The 20,280-nt window shown below is 42.3% G+C and overlaps 1 protein-coding gene across 1 annotated transcript; it reads right to left on the bottom strand.

Annotated features, from left to right (window-relative positions):
• Positions 1–469: 469 nt before the first annotated feature.
• Positions 470–19,645, bottom strand: fbp2 (fructose-1,6-bisphosphatase 2). Its single transcript, XM_075467307.1, has 7 exons — positions 19,368–19,645; positions 17,815–17,977; positions 14,087–14,179; positions 11,548–11,688; positions 10,774–10,911; positions 5,175–5,294; positions 470–1,276 (listed from the first exon to the last, which is right to left on the bottom strand). Exons 1-7 carry the CDS (start codon positions 19,538–19,540, stop codon positions 1,091–1,093), a joined length of 1,014 nt encoding a protein of 337 aa, XP_075323422.1. The 5' UTR covers positions 19,541–19,645; the 3' UTR covers positions 470–1,090.
• Positions 19,646–20,280: the final 635 nt, after the last annotated feature.

The raw sequence follows: 20,280 nt of genomic DNA, 5'->3' as shown, positions 1-20,280 counted from the left end.
CCTTAAGGTCCACTATTACACAAAAATAGAGGTTAAATCTTTATAAAAAAAATCATCTTACAAGGATGGAGTTGAAGCTTTAAAGATAATTCACTGCACTCGCATGTATCAATGCGTTTTTAAAGTTTCGTTCAGCTTGCTTGAAAGAGGACCGTTTAAAAGCGTGTATGCAAAAGCTTGAATCCCCTTCCACCATATTTTCCTCACACCTCTGAGCTCAGTTCGGGCTGGCGTGCAGAACAGTCGGTCTGCAGCTAGAGGAATGTGTTGTGTAACCCGTGAAAAGGGGACAGCAGCCAGAGAGAAGGGAACGCAATGATTAAATGGTCAGTTCACGTAAATCCAAGTCTAGGTTTAGTGACTGTGGGATGTTAACCCAGAAAACTATATTTGAAAAAGAAAGAAGGTAATTAAAGATAATTTGGCTTGTTTGAACATACAGGATAGTGAAAGGAAAATGTGACCTGGATCCAGCATAAATGTCTTTATTTGCACATGTACAATGGTTTTATATCATACTCTGTGAAACCCTTTAAGAACAACTGTACATTCAAATTTTAAACCTGATCCTGCTGATGTTGGACTGTAAACATGACTAAACAATCAGGCAGTTCCTATCTGCAGCAGCGTGTTTAATCCTTCGACAGGAGACTATAAAAACAGCTGAGAAAACCTCCATCAGGACGGAGCTGCAGCTTCTTAAGATGTTTCTCAGAACAAGGATCTCAGCAGAAGCAACAAAGAAAACAAAAATACTAAATCAGTGAACAAGAAAAAGTTTAAAAACGATCAGATTAAAGTTGATATGCCGCATGTTGAGCAAACCGTTTGAGACTAATTGCCAGCATCATGGTGGATTTATTCAAAAAGAAGTTCTTGGTGTTGGACAAAAATACTCTCAAATACTTCTTAATTCTGCTGAAAATGACGCATTGTGATTTAATCTTATACTTGTTGTAAGCTTTAATAAATCTTTTATAGAAAAAAATGATTTATGGATCCAACACTTATTATATAAAGATCAGAAAATGGTCATATCGGTGTGAATCTTGCATGCTCGGTGTTACTTCGGCTCAAAGCAGCTGCAGCCTCATGGGAACTTTTTGACAAACGACAGGTACTCGTTGACGTCATCGGGTGAGCCGACCACGAAGGGCACCCGCTGATGGAGCGCTTCGGGCTGAACGTCCAGAATCCTCTGGGTGCCGGTGGTGGCGAGGCCGCCCGCCTGCTCGATGAGGAAGGCGATGGGGTTGCACTCGTACAGCAGCCGCAGCTAAGGAGACATTTTAAAGAAGAGAACACGTCAGTCAAAGGATTCTTGGACAACTCCTCTTGGCAGCAGCTTTCTTGATGACTGAGAAATCATTATAAATACAGTCTGGATACTCAGAGGCTATGACATCATACACCAGCTTCTGTGAGGACTGCTGTGTTCCATCACGCACCAGGATGAGTTACAACAACGACAAACCCTGGTTCACGGCCAAACTCAGAGGGTTAAGGTTGGATAAGGAAGAGGCCTTAAGAAGTGGGGACAAAGACAGATTCAAAGAGGCGAAGTACAAGTTTAGCAAGGCGCTGAAAGAGGCTAAACGACTGTACTCTGAGAGGCTCCAACACCAGTTCACAGCCAACGACTCTGCGTCTGTCTGGAAACGGCTTGGGGAGATCACCAACTACAAGCTTAAAGCCCCCCACTCCATAAACGACCAACGCTTAGCCAACAACCTGAACGAGTTCTACTGCCGCTTTGACAGACAAAGGGACAGTCCTGCAACCATCGACACCTCCCAACAGCTCCCGCTTCAGTATCACCTCCACCGCCCCCACCTCAGTGACGACTCTCTCCTTCCATGAGAGACGTCAACAAACTCTTCAGGAGACAGAACCCCCGGAAAAGCTGCTGGACCAGACTCTGTCTCTCCATCCACCTTGAAGCACTGCGCTGATCAGCAGTCTCCAGTGTTCACAGACATTTTCAACACCTCACTGGAGACACTGGTGCCGGCCTGCTTCAAGACCTCCACTATCATTCCTGTTCCCAAGAAGCCAAGAACCACAGGACTTATGACTTCAGACCCGTCGTCGTCGTGACCTCTGTTGTTATGAAGTCCTTTGAGCACCTTGTGCTTTCACACCTGAAACAGATCACCGACCCTCTCCTGGACCCCCTTACAGTTTGCCTACAGAGCCAACAGGTCTGTAGACGATGCAGTCAACTTGGCCCTCCACTACATCCTCCAGCAGCTGGACTCCGCAGGTACCTACGCCAGGATCCTGTTTGTGGATTTCAGCTCTGCTTTTGACACAATCATCCCGGCTCTGCTTCAGGAGAAGCTCTCCCAGCTGAGTGTGCCTGACTCCACCTGCAGGTGGATTACAGACTTCCTGTCTGACAGGAAGCAGCACGTGAAGCTGGGAAAACACTGGTGCCCCCCAGGGCTGTGTTTCTTTCTCCTCTGCTTTTCTCCCTGTTTACAAACTCCATCAAGGTCCTGAAGTTTGCGGACGACACCACTCTCATCGGACTCATCTCTGATGGCGACGAGTCCGACTACAGGTGGGAGGCTGACCATCTGGCAACTTGGTGCAGGGAGAACAACCTGGAGCTCAACGCTCTAAAGACAGTGGAGATGGTTGTGGCCTTCAGGAAGAACTCAGCCTCATCAAGAAAGCCCAACAGAGGACATACTTCCTGCGGCAGCTGAGAAAATTCAACCTGCCAAAGACGATGATGGTGCACTTCTACTCCTCCATCATTGAGTCCATCCTCACCTCTTCCATCACCATCTGGTACGCTGCGGCCACCGCCAAGGACAAGGGCAGACTGCAGCGTGTCCTTCGGTCTGCAGAGAAGGTGATTAGCTGGTGATTATCTTCCACCTCTCCAGGACATGTACGCCTCCAGGACTCCGAGGCGGACAGGGAAGATTGTGGCTGATCCCTCGCACCCCGGTCACAAACTCTTTCAGACACTCCCCTCTGGCAGGATGCTGCGGTCCATCAGGACTTAAACCTCACGCCACAAGAACAGTTTCCTTCCATCCGCTACCAGCCTTATCAACAAGGCCCGGAGCCCCCCCTGACACTGACTCTCTGCCTCTCCCCTTCCAGACGTACAGGCTACATTAGCGTAGCATCTTCAGACCTTCTGCCTTACATTAACGCATAGTCTGTAGTTTATATTGCATATATATCTAGATTCTGTATATATATCTATATATTGTTTGCACCAACTACACCAAGTCAAATTCCTTGTAAGTGAAAACCTACTTGGCAATAAACTTGGTTCTGAAACACCTCATACCAGCTGTCAAGCACGGTGGTGGAGGGCTGATGATCTGGGCTTGTTCTGCAGCCACAGGACCTGAACACCTTGAAATCACTGAGTCCATCATGAACTCCTCTGTATACCAAAATATAATAGAGTCAAATTTGAGGTCATCTGTCTGACAGCTAAAGCTGGGCTGAAACTGGGTCATCAACGGGACAATGATCCCAAATACAGCAGCAAACTTACAACAGAATGTCTGAAAAAAGGAAAGAATCAAAGTGTTGCAATGGTCCAGTCACAGTCCGGACCTCAACCTGACTGAAATGCTGTGATGGGACCTTCAAAGAGCTGTGCATAAACTGATGTCTGGATACCTTGACAAAGTGAGGTTGTGTTTATCTTATTATAAGACCTGGAAAGGACCTGATGATTTTAAAGTCCTTCGATGGAAGGCCTCAGCATTGAAAGAGGATGTATTTTCTTTTTCACATGACTGTATGAGGTGAAAACGTCATAATTCAGAGAATTTTGACTTTGCTGTTTGCTAAAATTATTTTCTCAAGCTGTACCTACTTGAGTGTTCACAAGGTTTCATTTCCCTTGAAATAACGAGATAAATTGGGTTCAAATGTGAAAGGTTTTTTTTTGCTTCCCCTGGTTAGAATTAACCACAATTTCCATATTTCAGTTGCTATAGTCTAGTGTGAAGCAGATCCTGACTACAAGATCAAACTACCACTGTTGCTGTGCTGTTGCACTCCAACTATGTAACACACAAAGTTAAAGGTTGCCCAACAGGATCTGGGTCATGATCACAAACAGCCACTAGAAGCTGAGGATCTTCTTCCACTTTGCTGATTTAGTTTGAGTACAATCACAAAGTATTTTGTTTTAAATACAGTATATTCAGGATATATAGGTCATGAAGTCAAGCTGCCTGGAAGGAAACAGGTGAGAGGTTGTGATATAGCTTTACAACCAGTCTGTGCCATGTCGAGCTTTATTTATCTCAGGACGAGAAAAACACCTCCAACGTCAGGTTACACAACCGTGTGATTCATAGCTCGTACAGTCAGAGAGAGGCCAAGGACAGACGAGGCCGTTTAAAGAGAGACGAACACACTGCATTACAGACAGCACTCACAGTTTGAGTCTTCAGCTGAAGGGTCGACAGCTCCCGGCTAGATTAAAGTTAAAGTTTTGTGCTTCCTGTTTCAAACATGTTTTAAATATCTCTTTGTTTCAATTCTGTTTTCATTGTATTTGCATGACAAAATTACTTATCATCAGTCTTTAAAGCCAACTTTGTAGTTTTGCACTGCATTGCAGACCAGCCGCAGCACACATTAGGTATGTCAGTCCTCTTCAGTGCAGAACGATAAGCCAGAGATGCAAGCTTTCAAAAGCTTTTTCATGTTTCTACCTGCTGTGAAGGTCTAGAAATAAAGGTTTCAGTGACAGGTTTTTCAGAAAACTGTCAGGTTTCTGGAGGATTTTTTCAAACAGGCCTCAAGTAGGCCTTAAGTTTTTTTTTTTCCCCCATTATTATCATTTGATAATACTTCAGTCCTAATGGTTAAACTGTGGAAAAAGTCAAAGTTTGGAGTCTTGGGCTAATTCAGCAACATGTTCAAAGCACAGTCCATGATGTCATTGGATTTAAATCTGGGTTTCTAAGTGGACAGTAGACATATTCAATGTTTTTTTCAAGCTGTTTGCAAATCACACATTACGTGACTAAATCACAGAGTGATGTATGAATCACTGTCACAGCATGTGAGGTCCACCGTCATACACAACTTCAAACTTTTAAACATTTGTATCATTCATTTCAGGTAGAGAATGATCCTGCTTTAATCTAATCTATCAGTAGTGAAGGAGATCAATCACTGCTTACCTTCCCCTTTGGGCTCTTCTCATTGGCGGGGTACATGAAGATTCCTCCGTAGGCGATGGTGCGGTGAATATCAGAGACCATAGAGCCCACATATCGGGCACCGTAGGGGGAGCTGCCGTCCTGCAGGAGGGAAGGGCAAGTAAGTGTGTCTGTAGACAGCTTATAATCTGTTTAAAACATTTACTTATCACTCAATGAAAAATGTAAATGTTTATGCATTTGGCCGATGCTTTTGTCCAAAGCGACTAAGGACTCCTGCTGGAGAAAGTACCTTTCATGCAGGGGATTTGAACCCAGGTCCCCCAAATAATAGGTGACACTATCCAGTCCTAAATGCAGTCAAAGCTGTCAACAGGGCAGAATTAATGGAGCAGGGACTAACTGAAGGGAAGATTCACACAATGATCTGGCAAATGATCCAAGTAATCCAGGCAGAATGTTTACTGAGGGAACAAAAGATAAATGAACAACAAGTGCAGTGCTTGCAGACTGTCTTTTCTGCTCATGAAGGATCCGATCTGATGAAATAACTCAAAAGTATCCGAGTGGCAGCCATGATAAGAGCTCATGTAATATCGTCTCCCTTAGAGCAGGAAACATTGGCATATCCTTTATGAAAGGGAGGAGATAATTCCAACCCACAATTCCTTGCGGCTGTAACTTTCAGGGCTTGATTACATTTGATTCCAGTTGTACAAACTGTGATTTCTGTAGATAAATATGAGGACAGGAGGGTGAGTGTAAGCAGCCTGAGACATTATCTTTAGCCTTTATGCATTTTTCTTTCCTTATATATATATATATATATATATACATATATATATATATATATATATATATACATATATATATATATATACACACACATATATATATATATATATATATATATATATATACATACATACATATACATATATATATATATATATATATATATATATATATATATATATATATAGACATTGATAATAAAGTAATATTTTATATCTACTCTTACTAATGTCATATATATGATGATAGCCTCTGTGTAGATTGAGTATCTAAAGCGCTCTCTGTAGAACTTTTCATTAAATTTATTACTAATAGAGGGTCATTGTTTTGGCTACGTGGCTGAATCCTGTGTGTAACGAGTGTAAGAATGAAAGCTCACCGACGCTGTACAAAGGGACGAAGATTTTACAAAATAAAACAGGAAGTGAATTTAACTATAGAGCAAACACTAATTAAACATGAAACAGGAGTAAACGGAAGTAATGAACATGATAAGACCAAGGCTAACCTAAATTAAACTAGGATTTATCAATAGAACACGACATAAAACCAAACGTGCACAACAAAAGCACAACTGTAACAAGTTTTCATGCTGTAAAAAACACCCAACGGAAAGTTATCAACTCAATCAGCTCTCAGCTGATCAAACTCCAACATAAAAAAAAGTGTTTTTTGATGATCATGTCTAAATTAAAAGATAATGATTGATTTTGTTGAAGGATTTGTTACTATTAGGTACATCTTATCTGAAATGGCTCTCTATATTCAGTGGTACAAAAGGCCTCAGGCTGGCAGGGTCGTTTGTTGTCCTGATAATACACACACAAACACACACACACGCAGTCTGTAGGCAGTCGCTTCTCGGTCAGCTGGACCCGTGCCTTTTTTGCCTTTTTTGTCACATCTGAACAAGCGGAATAAACGAAACGTTGTGCATAATATAAGCACTGAAACAGACATTTAAATATTGTTGCTGCGGTCAAAATGTTGATCTACTCTTCAAAATTTTACTTTGTCATCAAATAGGTGTGTTAACATACAGTATATGTATAATTATGTTTATTTTGGCTTGTTAATTTAAAATCACATGTAATTGTTTGTTTGTCTGGCACAAATGTAATTAAACCTATGATATATCTTTTATCCCTCACCCAATTTTCTCAGGATGTTTTGCTTTTGAATTGTCTGGTTAAATCAAGGGTCAACCAAAAAAAGGAAAAAAGATTTTTAAATGTATTAAAAGGCATCATAACTTAAGTTGGAGGAGTTTTGATTGGAAATCTGGCCGCATCATTTTTAGGTTTGGTATTATTAAGTCTTCAAAAGCATTCTGCTTCAAGAAGCAACACATAAACTCTGGTTTTGATTTGAAAAAAGCTGTTTTAGACACAAACGTCTCCCTAACTGTGGTCCAGAGTGGTTCAAGTGGTCTGTATTAACACATATTTAGCTGTTATATATATCTATCAACCATAAAGGGCAATTAACAGGCATGTGAGGCAGCTCATGAAATTTGCAGCCTCAGTGGCTTCATTCAGCGCCCGTGACCTGTGTTGTTGCTGTGAAAACTTCTCTGCAAACAACCCGTGGGTCAGAGTCCTCCTGCAACAGCTGGGACACACAGAGCACAAAGCCTAATGAAGCAAACAGGCTGCTTCAAGTCGTGTGTGAAAAGTCCATTTTTAAAAAAATTTTTTTTAAAAACTGGCCTAGCTACACAACAACACATCACATGGCGAGAAGAAGAATCAGAAATTGCCCTGAGGTGAAGTAAGCTCCACGTTCAGAGCTGCACAACATGACGGAGAATCACATGTGCTTGCTGAGTCACATCTCACTCATCACAAAGGAGGGTGTGTGTGTTCATAGGATTTCCTAAAGCAGACCCTTCCTCGCACGAAACTCTCACGCACATTCTTAGAAGTAGAACTGGAAACAGTGTCAAACATCCTACAGATAAAGAAAAAGAAAGGTAGAAGTAAGAGAGAATGGGCAGGTTTTAAAGGGTGAGAATCTGCAGTCCAGCCGGTGATGTCAACTTATCATTACTGACCGCGATGTCTCCATGTAACTGGCAGCATTTAGCTTCCTTTGGTTTAAAAAAAGAGTACAGAGGCTCACTGAGGGTGGGAAAATTAGACTTTAACTGCACTGTCATCAAACTTCCACACGAGGCCTTTCAGAAATGTTTGCATCTCAGTTTAAGCCCGTGTCACAGGTTTTTGCAGTTGTCAGGTGCACATAGTGAGTGGCTCTGTGGTCAGTGATGCACTGTACTGTGTCATTAAAGTGATCATGAGTGTTCAAGGAAGGAGATATTACTGGTTAACTGTTGCACAATGTCCTTTTTCACATCTGAGTAAGAAACTTTTAAAACTATTCAGGGCTCCTAAAACAGCTATTTTACTGTCGGTGGAAAGTACAACTTCCATTTCAAGAACTATTACCAGCCTCACAGAGCCGAGTCTGATACTCAACATGTACAGACATGTGGAAAAGAAAGTACTGCCTCCGTCAATTCTAAGGTTTTAAATATCGGGACAACTTCTGCTCCTTATCAGGCCTTAAAATGAATTAAGCACAATAAATGACATTTTATACTGTGTTCATTCATTTAACAAAAACTAAGCCCAAATGTAGAAGCAAGGTGTGTAAAACTAACTACATCCCATGATTGAACAGCATGTAGAACCACCCTCAGCAGCAATAACTTGAAGTAATAATTATTTGTTTGACATCATCAGTTTCTCACATTGTTGTGGAGCCACTCTAACAATGTTCCTTCAGCTCATTGAGGTTTGCAGCAGCGGTTTCTGCACAGCTCTCCTCAGGTCCCATCACAGCATCTCAGTCGGGCTGAGGTCTGGACTTTGGCTGAAACATTGCAACACTTTAATTCTTTTCTTTTTCAGTCATTCTGTTGTAGACCTGCTGCTGTGTTTGGGATCTTTGTCCCGTTGATGACCCAGGTTTCTGTCCAGCTTTAGCTGTCAGACAGATGGCCATGATGGACTCAATGACTGCAAGGTGTCCAGATCCTGTGGCTGCAGAACAAGCCCAAATCATCAGCCCTCCACCACCGTGCTTGACAGCTGGTATGATGTGTTTGTGCTGATATGCTGTGTTTGGTTTTCTCTAAACATCTCCACTTTGGTCTCATCTGTTCCAGAAGTCTTGTGGTTTGTTCAGATGTAACTTTGCAAACCTAAGCTGTGCTGCCATGTTCTTTTTAGAGAGAAGAGGCTTTCTCCTGCAACCCTTCCAAACAAGACATACTTGCTCAGTCTTTTTCTAATTGTGCTGTCTGAACTTTAACATTTAACATGCTAACCGAGGCCTGTAGAGTCTGAGATGTAGCTCTTGGGTTTTTTGTTTCTCTGAGCATTGCACAGTCTGACCTGGAGGTAAACTTGCTGGGACGTCCACTCCTGGTGAGATGGACAACTGTATTGAATGTTTTCCACTTGTGAATAATCTTTGACATTGTAGAACGATGAACACTGAATAGTTTGAAGGTGGGCAGCAACAACTGCTTCTCTGAGCTCATTGCTGATGTCTTTCCTCCTTGTGCTAACACACACCTGAATGCTCCAAAACGTCTGCCTTTATAGAGGTGCTCACACTCGTTGATGATCAGTTAATTGAGTGCATTGGTTAGCAGCTGCTACTTACCCTCTTAATTCCTGTCTAATTCATAATGACCCTTTGGACTTAGTTTTTGCTGAATTAATAATGTCAGCGTAACATGTCACATGTTGTTGTTTATCTGAGGTTGTATTTACGCTATTTTAAGAACTAGTGAGGAACAGGTTTTGTTTTTTATTATGTCCTGAAAAGTAAAACTTTAGTGCACAAGTAAAAATCTCTTTCACATGTTTGCAGGTTTAAACTGTGGTTTTCCGCTTTAAAATTTAGAAAAAACCCAATGAAAATAAAACTGCAATAACAGAAGTTACAGGCTGATTATATGTCGAGGTGGTGATGAAGGGGAAGCTTCCCCGCAGTCATATCATCAAATCCATCACCGATGAGGGGAATGCTGACCACACTAATTCCAGCATCATGTTTATGACTGTGCAGAAGTGCTGAGTGTGCACGGATGAACATCAGTTTCCAGATGAGACGCTGCAGTTTCCTGAGGAACAGGATGTTTTATGCAGTTGCTGTGTTGCCATCCTGCAGCTCAGCTGACCGAGCCGCTGCTCCTTCATCCTGTCTGACCGAGCTATCACGCTACACGACAGTGACCGTCACGTGCTGCATTCAGGTCGCCCTCCTGCTTTGTGCACTCAGCCTGTCGCACCTGGCTGCACGCAGCACATTAAATCATCCATCAATGAAGCCATGACAAACTTAAACTGCGTCTGACTTTACTTGTTGCCAGCTGCTGTCTCTAAATGTGCAGCTTTGAATTCATTCCTAAAACAGCTGAAAAACACAAATGATTTGATTAAAAAAGAAAAACAAGCCTTCACCTCTGGAAGTACATTTAGATTTCATTTGAACACTTAGCTCAGCTCTGTTTGTGCTACCAGCCAAAGCTCCATTTGTAAGCTCATTGTAGCAGATCAAATGCTTCGTCAGGTCTCACATGACAAACGACAGAGGCCACTGATGTTTGAGATCCTGCCTCAGGACAGAGTTTAACTGTGGGTCAGCTGAACCGATGCTCTCTGAGTCAGCAAGTCTTACTTCTACTGTAACAGCTCCTGTTAAGGGCATCAGATTTAAAACCGCAAACTTATTAACATCACGCTTCTGGCTCAGGTGAAGAGGGACGCCTCACACGCGTGTGCCAGATGCAGTTTGGAGTTTTGGTTCTCACCTCAGGATACTTCTTGTGCTTGAGGTATTCGTTGATGGAGGGGTGGAAGTACTTGGCATAGCCCTCGTTCAGACTGTAGATCTTTCCCTTCTGCTTGATCTTCATGTTCCTCTCAGTCAGGATGAATTCACCAATGGCCTGACGGAAAAGAATACAACATTTGATTTTTCTGTGCACGAGGTGACACTTTGCATTAATAGCAGGCCTGAAAATATCACAAGTTTTTTCTTATATCTCTGCATACAGTGAAGCTTTTCAACCCATTAATAACTAAAGCTGCTTTTCCAAAGGCAAATTCCTGGTAAAAAAAAAAAAAAAAAAGAAAAGAAAAGGAGGAGGAGGTAAGGGGGTAGATTGTGTAGGTTTCCATATGTGAGTAAAACTGAATCTGCAGATTATGACATGGGAAGTTCTAGTTTAAGTGAGGACTTTAAGGACTTCAACTAAAGGGAAAAGCACCACTTTTTCCAGGGAAACAGGGTGAAATATTTGTATTAGTCTTGATTTTTCAACATATGCTAAAATTAAACAAGGATAGAAAAGGTGGCAGACGTGTTCTGCAAAATTTCGCCAGATTCAAGTTTGTTAACAGCTCTCTGCTTGGGGGAATGATGATGTATGCTGTCCAAAGAAAAGTCAGATGCAGAACAATCAAATTGTGATCAAGGTGCGAGAGACTCATGTTGACTAGAACATCACTAGTAAACATGAGGAGACATCAGGGATATAATGATGAGGAGACCTGGAAACATTTGACTGGACTGAGGTACTCACAGGGTCCAGCATGAAGGCGTTGACACCGGCGCCGGTGCTGAGACACACCAGGGTGGCGCTGCCGTACAGGGCGTAACCGGCGCACACGATGTTGTTGCCCGGCTGCAGGGCGTCCTTGTCTGTAGGCTCACCTTCTGTTATCTGAACATCACAGCATGAATAAAGAACAATTAGGTTAAAATAAAGTAACAATGAACAGCGGTACCCTGCAGGACTGAAGTTGCTCAGACAGTGAAGCAAGTCAAACACGTTGAATGTACATGAATTTTCTTTATTCAAATTAAATCCAAACAAGTTCATTTTGTGAACTGCATGTTGAAAGCTGTGTTGGGCTGCTTTTGTTTAAAATGACCATGACTACAGTCAGGGGCGAGGCTAGAGTATTTTTAGTGGTGCCAAGGCACCACCGTGAGATAGCTCGGCACCCCCTGGCTCAGCACATTTTTAAAATATTATATTATGCAAAAACACTTTTTTTTTTTGCTCAAGGATGCATTATTTTAGTGACCAATTTATTTATTTTCTAGGCAAGGCAAGGCAAGGCAATTTTAGTTATAGAGCACAATTCGTACATAAGGTAATTCAAAGTGCTTTACACAAACAAGTGCTTTCTAGCATAACTCTTTAGTCCCAAAATAAATGTTGAGTTTTCTTCAATATTTGTCTCAGGCTCTCTGTTATCCCTGTCAAGCCACAGTCTTTTGAAATGAAGAGGTCAAAATTGAATGTTGTAGAGGAAAACACTTCTCAAAGCAAAACTAATACGGCTCCAAAATTTATATATGTACTAGTTCGCCTCAATTAGTGAGAAATAATGTGCCTCTGTGAGTACTGGGGGCTGGGCCCCCCTAAAGACCAGACCCTAAAATCGCCCCTGACTACAGTCTCTGTCCGTTAGTTAAACTGAAACCTGGATTAACTGGACAGCAGCGCTCTCTTGTGGCCACAGTATGCCACTGCACCTTAAACTGCAAATAAACTATCCAGACGCTCAAATATTCACCTTTTTAAAAATGTATTTAGAGCTGCCGATATGCACAGATTCAAGAATGAAAAAAAAAAACATGCTTCACTGTGCAAAGGTCTTGAGCCGCCCTCGTTTCTTTATATACTGCCTGGAAATTGGTGGATTAAGTTATCGAAACATGTGCAAAACATAAATGTAAATACAGTTTATAAGACAAAAATACATTTTGTACTGTTTTAATGAGCTTAAAAGGCAACATTTGGTCTGAGCCCCTTTATTCTCCAACACAGCCTGAACCCTCTCAGACGAGCTTTCTGTCCTTTCTTTAAGGAGTCTTCAGGAATAGTTCTCCAGGCTTCTTGAAGGACATCCCAAAGCTCTTCTTTGGATGTGGGCTGCCTTTTGTTCCGTTCTCTGTCAACATGATCCCACACTGCTTCAGTAATGTTGAGTTCCGGGCTCTGGGGAGGATTCATCCCTCCATCAGACCTGCTGCCACTGATTTTCAGCCCACTTCTTGTGTCCTTTGGCACAGCTCAGCCTTTTCTCCCTGTTTCCCTTCCTTAAGAACGGCTTCCTGACAGCCACCCTTCCATGGAGCCCATTTCTGATGAGGCCTCAGTGAACAGTAGATGGCTCAGCTGAAGGTCCAGATGCATCTTTCAGGTCCTGTTGTTCTGCTGTTCATAGTTTTCAGACCTGTCTTCCATATCTCCATTTTTCTATAATCTTTTTAAGACACACTGCACACCATGCTGATATATGCCACGTTTTCAGCTGTTAGCTCTTTGGGAATCACCTTATTGGTGCAGAAATACTCTTCAATGTCTGTAAAACTGTGTTATCTTTGATACTTTTAATAGATGCAACGAAAGATATGGGGAACTAATGACTGTCTTCATGGCAGGCTGCTGGTTACACAGTTCTTAAAGAGACTGTTTCAGGTTGGTTCTTTTAAGAACACACTGTGTACCTTGATGAGGTATGACAAATATGGTGAATTGGTGAATCAAATATGGTGCAAAAATACTATCTAATGTCTGCAAAACTGTGTTATCTTTGAGATTTTTCATAGATGCGACTAAAGAAATGGGGAAAAATGTGTGTGTCTTTGTGACAGGCTGTCTGTTATGTGTAGACACAGCACTGGTGAGTTCGGGTCCATTTTTTTATGCTTGATTGATTCATATATCAGTCATCAAGCAGCTTAATGAACTAAAACAAAGAAAAGACTTTCCTCTGAAGATGTTCAGTAACAAGGACTGGACTGAAAATAAGTGAAAAGCAGCCAAAGTCCAAAGAAAAACCCTGAAAGCCTGGAGAACTCTTGCTCAAGACCACTTTGAAAAAAAGTCTGGCTGCAAAAACTGGTAGCAAAATATAAAGAAATGAAGGGTGGGTCATGACTTTTGGGCAGCACTTTACCCAATAATTGTAACTGAAATAACAGTGAGTGCAAACAGAAAAGTGACCTATACCTTCTTGACCAAAATTAGGACTTTATAAGAAATAAAACACCCTCATTTACAAACTGTCCGTGATTCTTTTTATCTTTGCGGAGGTAGGACTCACCCGTTTGTAGATGGCAAATATGGTGCCAATAGAAGCCAAGCAGTCGATGTTACTGGAGCCATCCAGAGGGTCGAAACAGACCACATACTTCCCCTGAGGGTAAGTAAAAGAAACGTTGTGAAAATCGGAAAATCACGTACAGAATCACATGATCTCAAACATTAAAAAATAATCTAGTTTTTCAAATATTCTTATGATGTCATTGCTTGTTTTTTCCATCCATCTGAACTATGTTCTATCACCTCTATTCTCACACGAAGTAGCACCAGTGAAGACACAAAAAGACCTTTTAAATGAAAATAAGGAATAGTTAACAGCCTCGCTGCCTCAGTTCATGTGACCTGAAACTAATTCACCAGAAGCATTTGGTGGTAAATTCTGAATGATTCATAGTTTGTCTAATTAAATATTAATTTAGTCGTTACACTGTGAGGACAGTTTAGTCATGTTTCAAGGGAAGTGTTCGGTGGTCTTAATGTGGAGAACAACAACTTTGTTTGTTCTTATTTGTAATGTAGGTCAATGTAAAATGTCCCGAGTGGAGCATCTGAATGATCATGATTTTGCATGAATGGAACACCACTGCAGACAGACAGCTGCAAACCAAGAATTTTGTTTAAATCAGCTGAGAAATATTTCTAAAATATGATCTTTTCTATCTTTTTAAAAACACAGAGACCATTTTACACTCTTTGATTTACTCACCAGCTTTTTCTCTTGTCTAAACCAAGATGCTTTAATCGGCTGCAGATTGTTCAGAACTCAGCTTCCAAAAATGAGCACACAACTCCTGTTTATAATTGATTTTTAAAACCCTTCACAGACTGTCGTCTTCTCCTTTATCTAAACTTTCAGCACGTAACGAGCCTGGATGCAGACTGAGATCCTCTGGGAGAAGACTTCCAGAGTCACAGAGGTGGCACAGCATTTATGGTCAAAGCCCCTGAACTCTGGAATGAGCTAAAAACACATTTTCAGCAGAGAACATTTCGTGTTTGATCGGATTTTGTTCCAGCTGATTGATTGGAAAACTACTCCACAAATTTATCCCATTTTAAATAGTTTTATTGATTATTTTAAAATTGTTTCTATGTGATTTTATTTCCATCTGATGCTACGTGAAGCACTTTGTAACATTTGTTTGAAAATTGCTATATAAATAGTTGCATCATTACATTTTATTGTATTACTAAATTACACTACTCACAAAAAGTTAGGGATATTTGGCTTTTGGGTGAAATTGATGGAAAATGTAAAAAGTTCACGCTACAGTGACATTGACATGAAAGTGTTTGACATTTAAGTAGAAGCATGCACTGGTGATTTCCTCATCTCAAACAATTTATTGAAACAGAAGCCAACAACAGTGGTGGGTATACCACAACAAATAACTCTCAATAACTTCTCATGTGCCTTTGAGCATCCATTACAGCTTGACATCGACGTCTCATGCTGTTCACAAGTCGACTTGTTGTCTGCTGAGGCATGGCATCCCACTCTTCTTGAAGAGAACCACCACCACCAAAGGCTCGTCTGGTGACAACAGTGGCTGATGCGTAGCGCTCTCCTTGACGTCTCTAACATCGTTGGCGGCCATAGTGTCTGCTCAACGTGAATCGACTTTCATCATAACAGCACTGAGTTTCACCGGTCCCTCGTCCAGCTTAAATGCTTCCTGGCCCATGCAAGACGATGACGCCTGCGCCTGGTGGTGTGGTCAGGTGACCTTGCAGGTCGTCTAGCACGCAGACCAGACTGATGTTTATGGTTTTGTTAGATCGATTCTTTCGATGGCAGCTCAAGAACAAGCCGGAGGAATCTCAAGTAAAATAAAGTGTTTATTGGAAGTCACATATCAAAGCATATCAGCGCTGGGCTCAGTGGAACAGAGCTCCCGCAGGAAGTCCGTCAGACTGAGCCTCGATTTCCGGGTATCATTTGCATTTATAGCCTCATAGGTTGGACTCACACTCGACCGAGTGTGATTGGACATGAGCAGGTTCAACATGCTTCGTCATATTCTCTGGATCAGCCAAACAATGTGTGTGTGAGTGAATCTGCCTTTGCTTTCCCAGGCTTTCCCGAATTGTTTTGTCTTCCCATTCCTGCATGGAAGAGTACAGAGACTATTTCATTTATAATGTCTAAGAACAAAGCCAATTTTAACAGTTTCAAATGGTCTGACGTGACACTCGGGTGCCGTTCACCTTCCTTAAATGTGCCTGGAGTTGAGTGGCATTCATCATCATCCGGTTCCGCAGGGCACGGTTCACAATGAAGCAGTCATCATCGGTGTGGGATGTGGCCAAAGGACGTCCACTTCTACAACTCTCTGACTCTTCCAGCCTCTCTGTATCTCTGTTGCAACCTGCTGATGACACTCTGAGCTCAGTGGCCACATCCGTCTGAGAGCATCCTGTTTGAAGCCTCGCAATGGCGAGGTGCCGTTGATCAATCGTTAGGCGTCGTCTTGGTCTCATGATGTCAAAGTGTGAACAGCACGATGGGGAGGACTGTTTCACTACCCGTTCTAATCGAACCAGGAAATTGATCGATCGATTTGGGGATCAAACACCTGTCTCCTTGTTAGAGAACAGCAACTCGTGCAAAAAGTGCTGAAACATTGAACAGTTGGACATGTGCATTCAGAGGTGTACAGAAGGTCACATTAAGTCCACCTGTAAAGGTTATAACGCATTTAAATTTCACCCCGAAAGGCGAATATCCCTTATAAATATAAATGTAACTTTTTGTGAGTAGTGTCTACGTCACAGCCAAGGACATATGCGTTTAGATTCTAAACCAATTTTGAATGTTTCTTCTCCAAAACATAGAAAAATATTAAATGAAAGCAGTTGAGATGTCATTTATTTGATAACATATATATATTATGATTATCTCCACACGAATGCTGTAACCCCCCTGCAGTTAATAGCAGCCTGAAGTTCATCATTATCAATCATTGAATGTTACGTCTGTGATACGTTTAGTTTATATGCGTTTTATGTGTGCTGAAAAGCACTTTGAATGACTTTTTAAAAACTGCGCTTCATAAATAAATCCGCTTTGCCTCTGTCAGGCTTTTTTTGCAGCCACATTCAGTAGCTGCCAAAACATGGCCGCAATTCCTTCAAAAAACTATTGAATGCAAACTAAACGTTCCCACTTCAAGCCCATCTTGACTGCACCATCTACATTTCACTGTGGTGGTTTAAGGAGAAGATGATGACATACCTGGAGAAAATCTCCTGCTAGCTGCTCAAAAGTTGAAGTGCGCGTAAACAGAAAAGATGGTCAGATGTCCATCAGCTGTGAGCTCTGAGAGGCAGCTGCAGTTGCCAGGGCGACGGCAACCGGAACATTCTACCTGGCACAGACCGAAAATTTACAAAAACTTTGTCTCGAAAACCTGCTTTTGGTTTTCTCTGGATTTACTTTGGATGAATTCTTACAGCAATATATAACTTGATTGTTTTTGCACAGTAATCAAAGGTCTGGTTTCCAGTGCAAACCTTAGAGGGAGCAACAGGTTTCTTCACTCTTTATCTGGAGGTGAATTTTTAACAGTTAATGGGCCAAATTTCCTCTCATTTTCTGACTCACTTGGATTATCAAATTTGCTGGAAATATCCCTCAGCTGTACTTAAACTTGCTACCTTAAACTCTTGTTTAGTACAGCTTCAACATGACCAAAAAACTGTTTCATATCAAGAAAAAAGCCCAGTCACCCTCTTATCCTTAGGTGTGATGATGATCTCCTTGTTCTCCTCGGACACCATGCAGCAGGTGCCGTAGGACGCCTGCAGCATGTTGATGACCAGGTCATTAGACAGCACATCCAGCTTCTTCACGTCGTCCCCCGTCACGTTCACAGAACCCGCCATGCCCTGCCTGCATCGACCAACCAGAAGCCAGACTTCAGTCACGCAGACACGTGATTAAGAGACAGGACGCCAAAGCCAATGATCCCCACTGAGTGTGAACAATGCTGATTTGTGCTTGGTTACATCATTTCACTGAACTTCGGTGAATAATAGTGCATTGAGCTTCATGAGCTGGCATTGTTCTAGCATTTCTCCCTCATTGAGAGCTTCAGTTGTAATTTAGTCTTTAAAATCTGCTACATCGCAAGCATTTGACTCATTTTCCCTCATGAGCTGCACTTAAAACCCTCCCAGCGGCAGCTACTACACACACAAATGCCAACTCTCCTTCACAAAGTCTTGGTTGGTGTGTGACTTTATAAACATTCCAAACTGTTGCTCAATCTTTCCATTTTATCTGCCAGGAGGACGGCCACAGAGAGAGCTGCACAATCTTGTATAACTTCAAGATTAGATTGTTAAAATGAGCATAAATAATACTTCATGTCTCAAGAGCAGCACAGCTTTGACCCTGCATTTTTTATTTGTTCACAGCAACCCTACTGCATCTTATATCTCATCAGGTACCAACGCTTTGCAACTTTTAAACTCATGGCCCAGAAGGCAAACAATCTGTTGCCCTCAGTCACATCCCTCGTGACTCCTGAAGTCTTCTTTGGAAGTGAAAGAAAAGGTCAAACATCCACCCCGAGCAGGGAACTCTACGAGCTCAGTGACTGCTGTTCGACAGCTGGCCCTGACCTCTCCATGCAGGGCCGCAGGCGACACGAGTCGTAAAAACATCATCTCCCAGGTTTGAGAGTCCTAATTTCCACATAACCATAGTTGGATCAGTTGTTTGAAACACTTCAAGCCTGATTTATACTCGGAAACCAGGTCGACGCAGACATGCCCCCCCGCCCCCCCCCCCACGCAGACACTATGCAGACACTCTGGTGCACCTCCTCAAAATTGTAACTCACCGCAGACAGTGCCGCAGACACCGCCGCAGGAGGAGAGAAAGGAGGCCTCTGATTGGTCAACTCTACATCCGCTCTACACTATGCGTATTTCCGGTTTGCTAACCGGCTAATGGTGACGCTAACCTGCTAACCGTGACGATTCTTTCGCCTCTCTGCCAGCTCCAGTAGTAGCAATATTTCTTCTATTTCTAGATCGATCAGCTGCATCTCAATCAAAGTGCGCATTCGTCCAGTCGCCATTGTTGTTGAATGACCTCCGTAACCGTAACACCCACAATCCTAGCTTGTTCGGGATTGTCCCTGTTGCGTTGTGGCGTGGGATTAACATAGCGCAGACAGCGCTTCAAGGCATAAATCAAAAATAACTGCGTCGTGTCTGCGACAAGCTCACTGCGACACACTGCTGTGAAGTATACACGAGCCTTCAGTACTCACAGGTGGGCCAGGCCTGCCTTCCGCACAGCAGAGGAAATGGCTTTGATGGCGGTCAGCATGGCGGTGAGGAGCTGCGTCAGCTCGCCAGTTGCCCCTTTAGCCTGGCGGCCCGTCTCAATGATGAACCGGGTAAGGGTCCATACGTCCGTGTCAAACGCTGACTGGTCCGACATGATGGTTTCTGGTTCTCCCGGCCTTCCCGGTGGGCTGTGGGTTGCGTGCTGAGCCGGTGGAGGATGGACTGCAAGTGAGCAGCCTCATTATAAGCCATGTCCTTTTCATTCCCAGAGCCACGAGGGCACGCCAGGGGATCTATTTGTGAGTGGAAGAGTGACTGTGTGTGTGTGTATATTTGTAGATGGTGGTGTCAGGTGTCGGCTGTGGAGAGGGACAGTTTAATGCAGCACAAGACCTCTCAGCTCTTTATTCACTTAGTCAAAAAGCTTCGCAACATATTTGACAACCACTGTTTGCACAAGAAACCTGCTGGCAACATACAGGAGCAACTTTGCAACCGGCTGGACAAGAATGTCAGAATCTACTTTTAAATAATCATTTGTTATTCCAGGGTTAAGATACAAAATGAATAGAAATCAACTCAATTTTGATGCTACACACTTCACATTCAACCTGTTTCTTAAAGCTTATCTTAACTACTGCACAATCAAAATAAGCTATTCAAGTTCATTTTGATTATTTTATTCTTCAGAATAGAAGCAGACTCAGTTGCCATGCTTTTAGCACAACAGGAGCTCAAGTGAGTTTCAAATGTCATCTGTGCTCTACGAGCTTCAGCTGACCTTTAGTTTAAAGGTTGACCTCGCTGGATAAAATATCTCTTAACATACGTGATCAGCACGTCTTCCAACTTTTTGATTTCAAAAATAAAATCTTAAAGGGAAGTAGGAAGGTA

This window comes from Odontesthes bonariensis, chromosome 6 (assembly GCF_027942865.1).
Source record: "Odontesthes bonariensis isolate fOdoBon6 chromosome 6, fOdoBon6.hap1, whole genome shotgun sequence".
Taxonomy (NCBI): Eukaryota; Metazoa; Chordata; class Actinopteri; order Atheriniformes; family Atherinopsidae; genus Odontesthes; species Odontesthes bonariensis.
Note: the sequence above shows the minus strand (reverse complement) of the source record. Positions and strands in the feature narration are given on the sequence as shown.

Coding starts and splice junctions, on each gene's coding strand:
- fbp2 (XM_075467307.1), bottom strand. CDS start 19,540: ATGTCGGACCAGTCAGCGTTTGACACGGACGTATGGACCCTTACCCGG. Junction 17,978..19,367: donor AAGGCAGGCCTGGCCCACCT/GTGAGTACTGAA, acceptor TGGTCGATGCAG/GCAGGGCATGGCGGGTTCTG. Junction 14,180..17,814: donor TCACACCTAAGGATAAGAGG/GTGACTGGGCTT, acceptor ACTTACCCTCAG/GGGAAGTATGTGGTCTGTTT.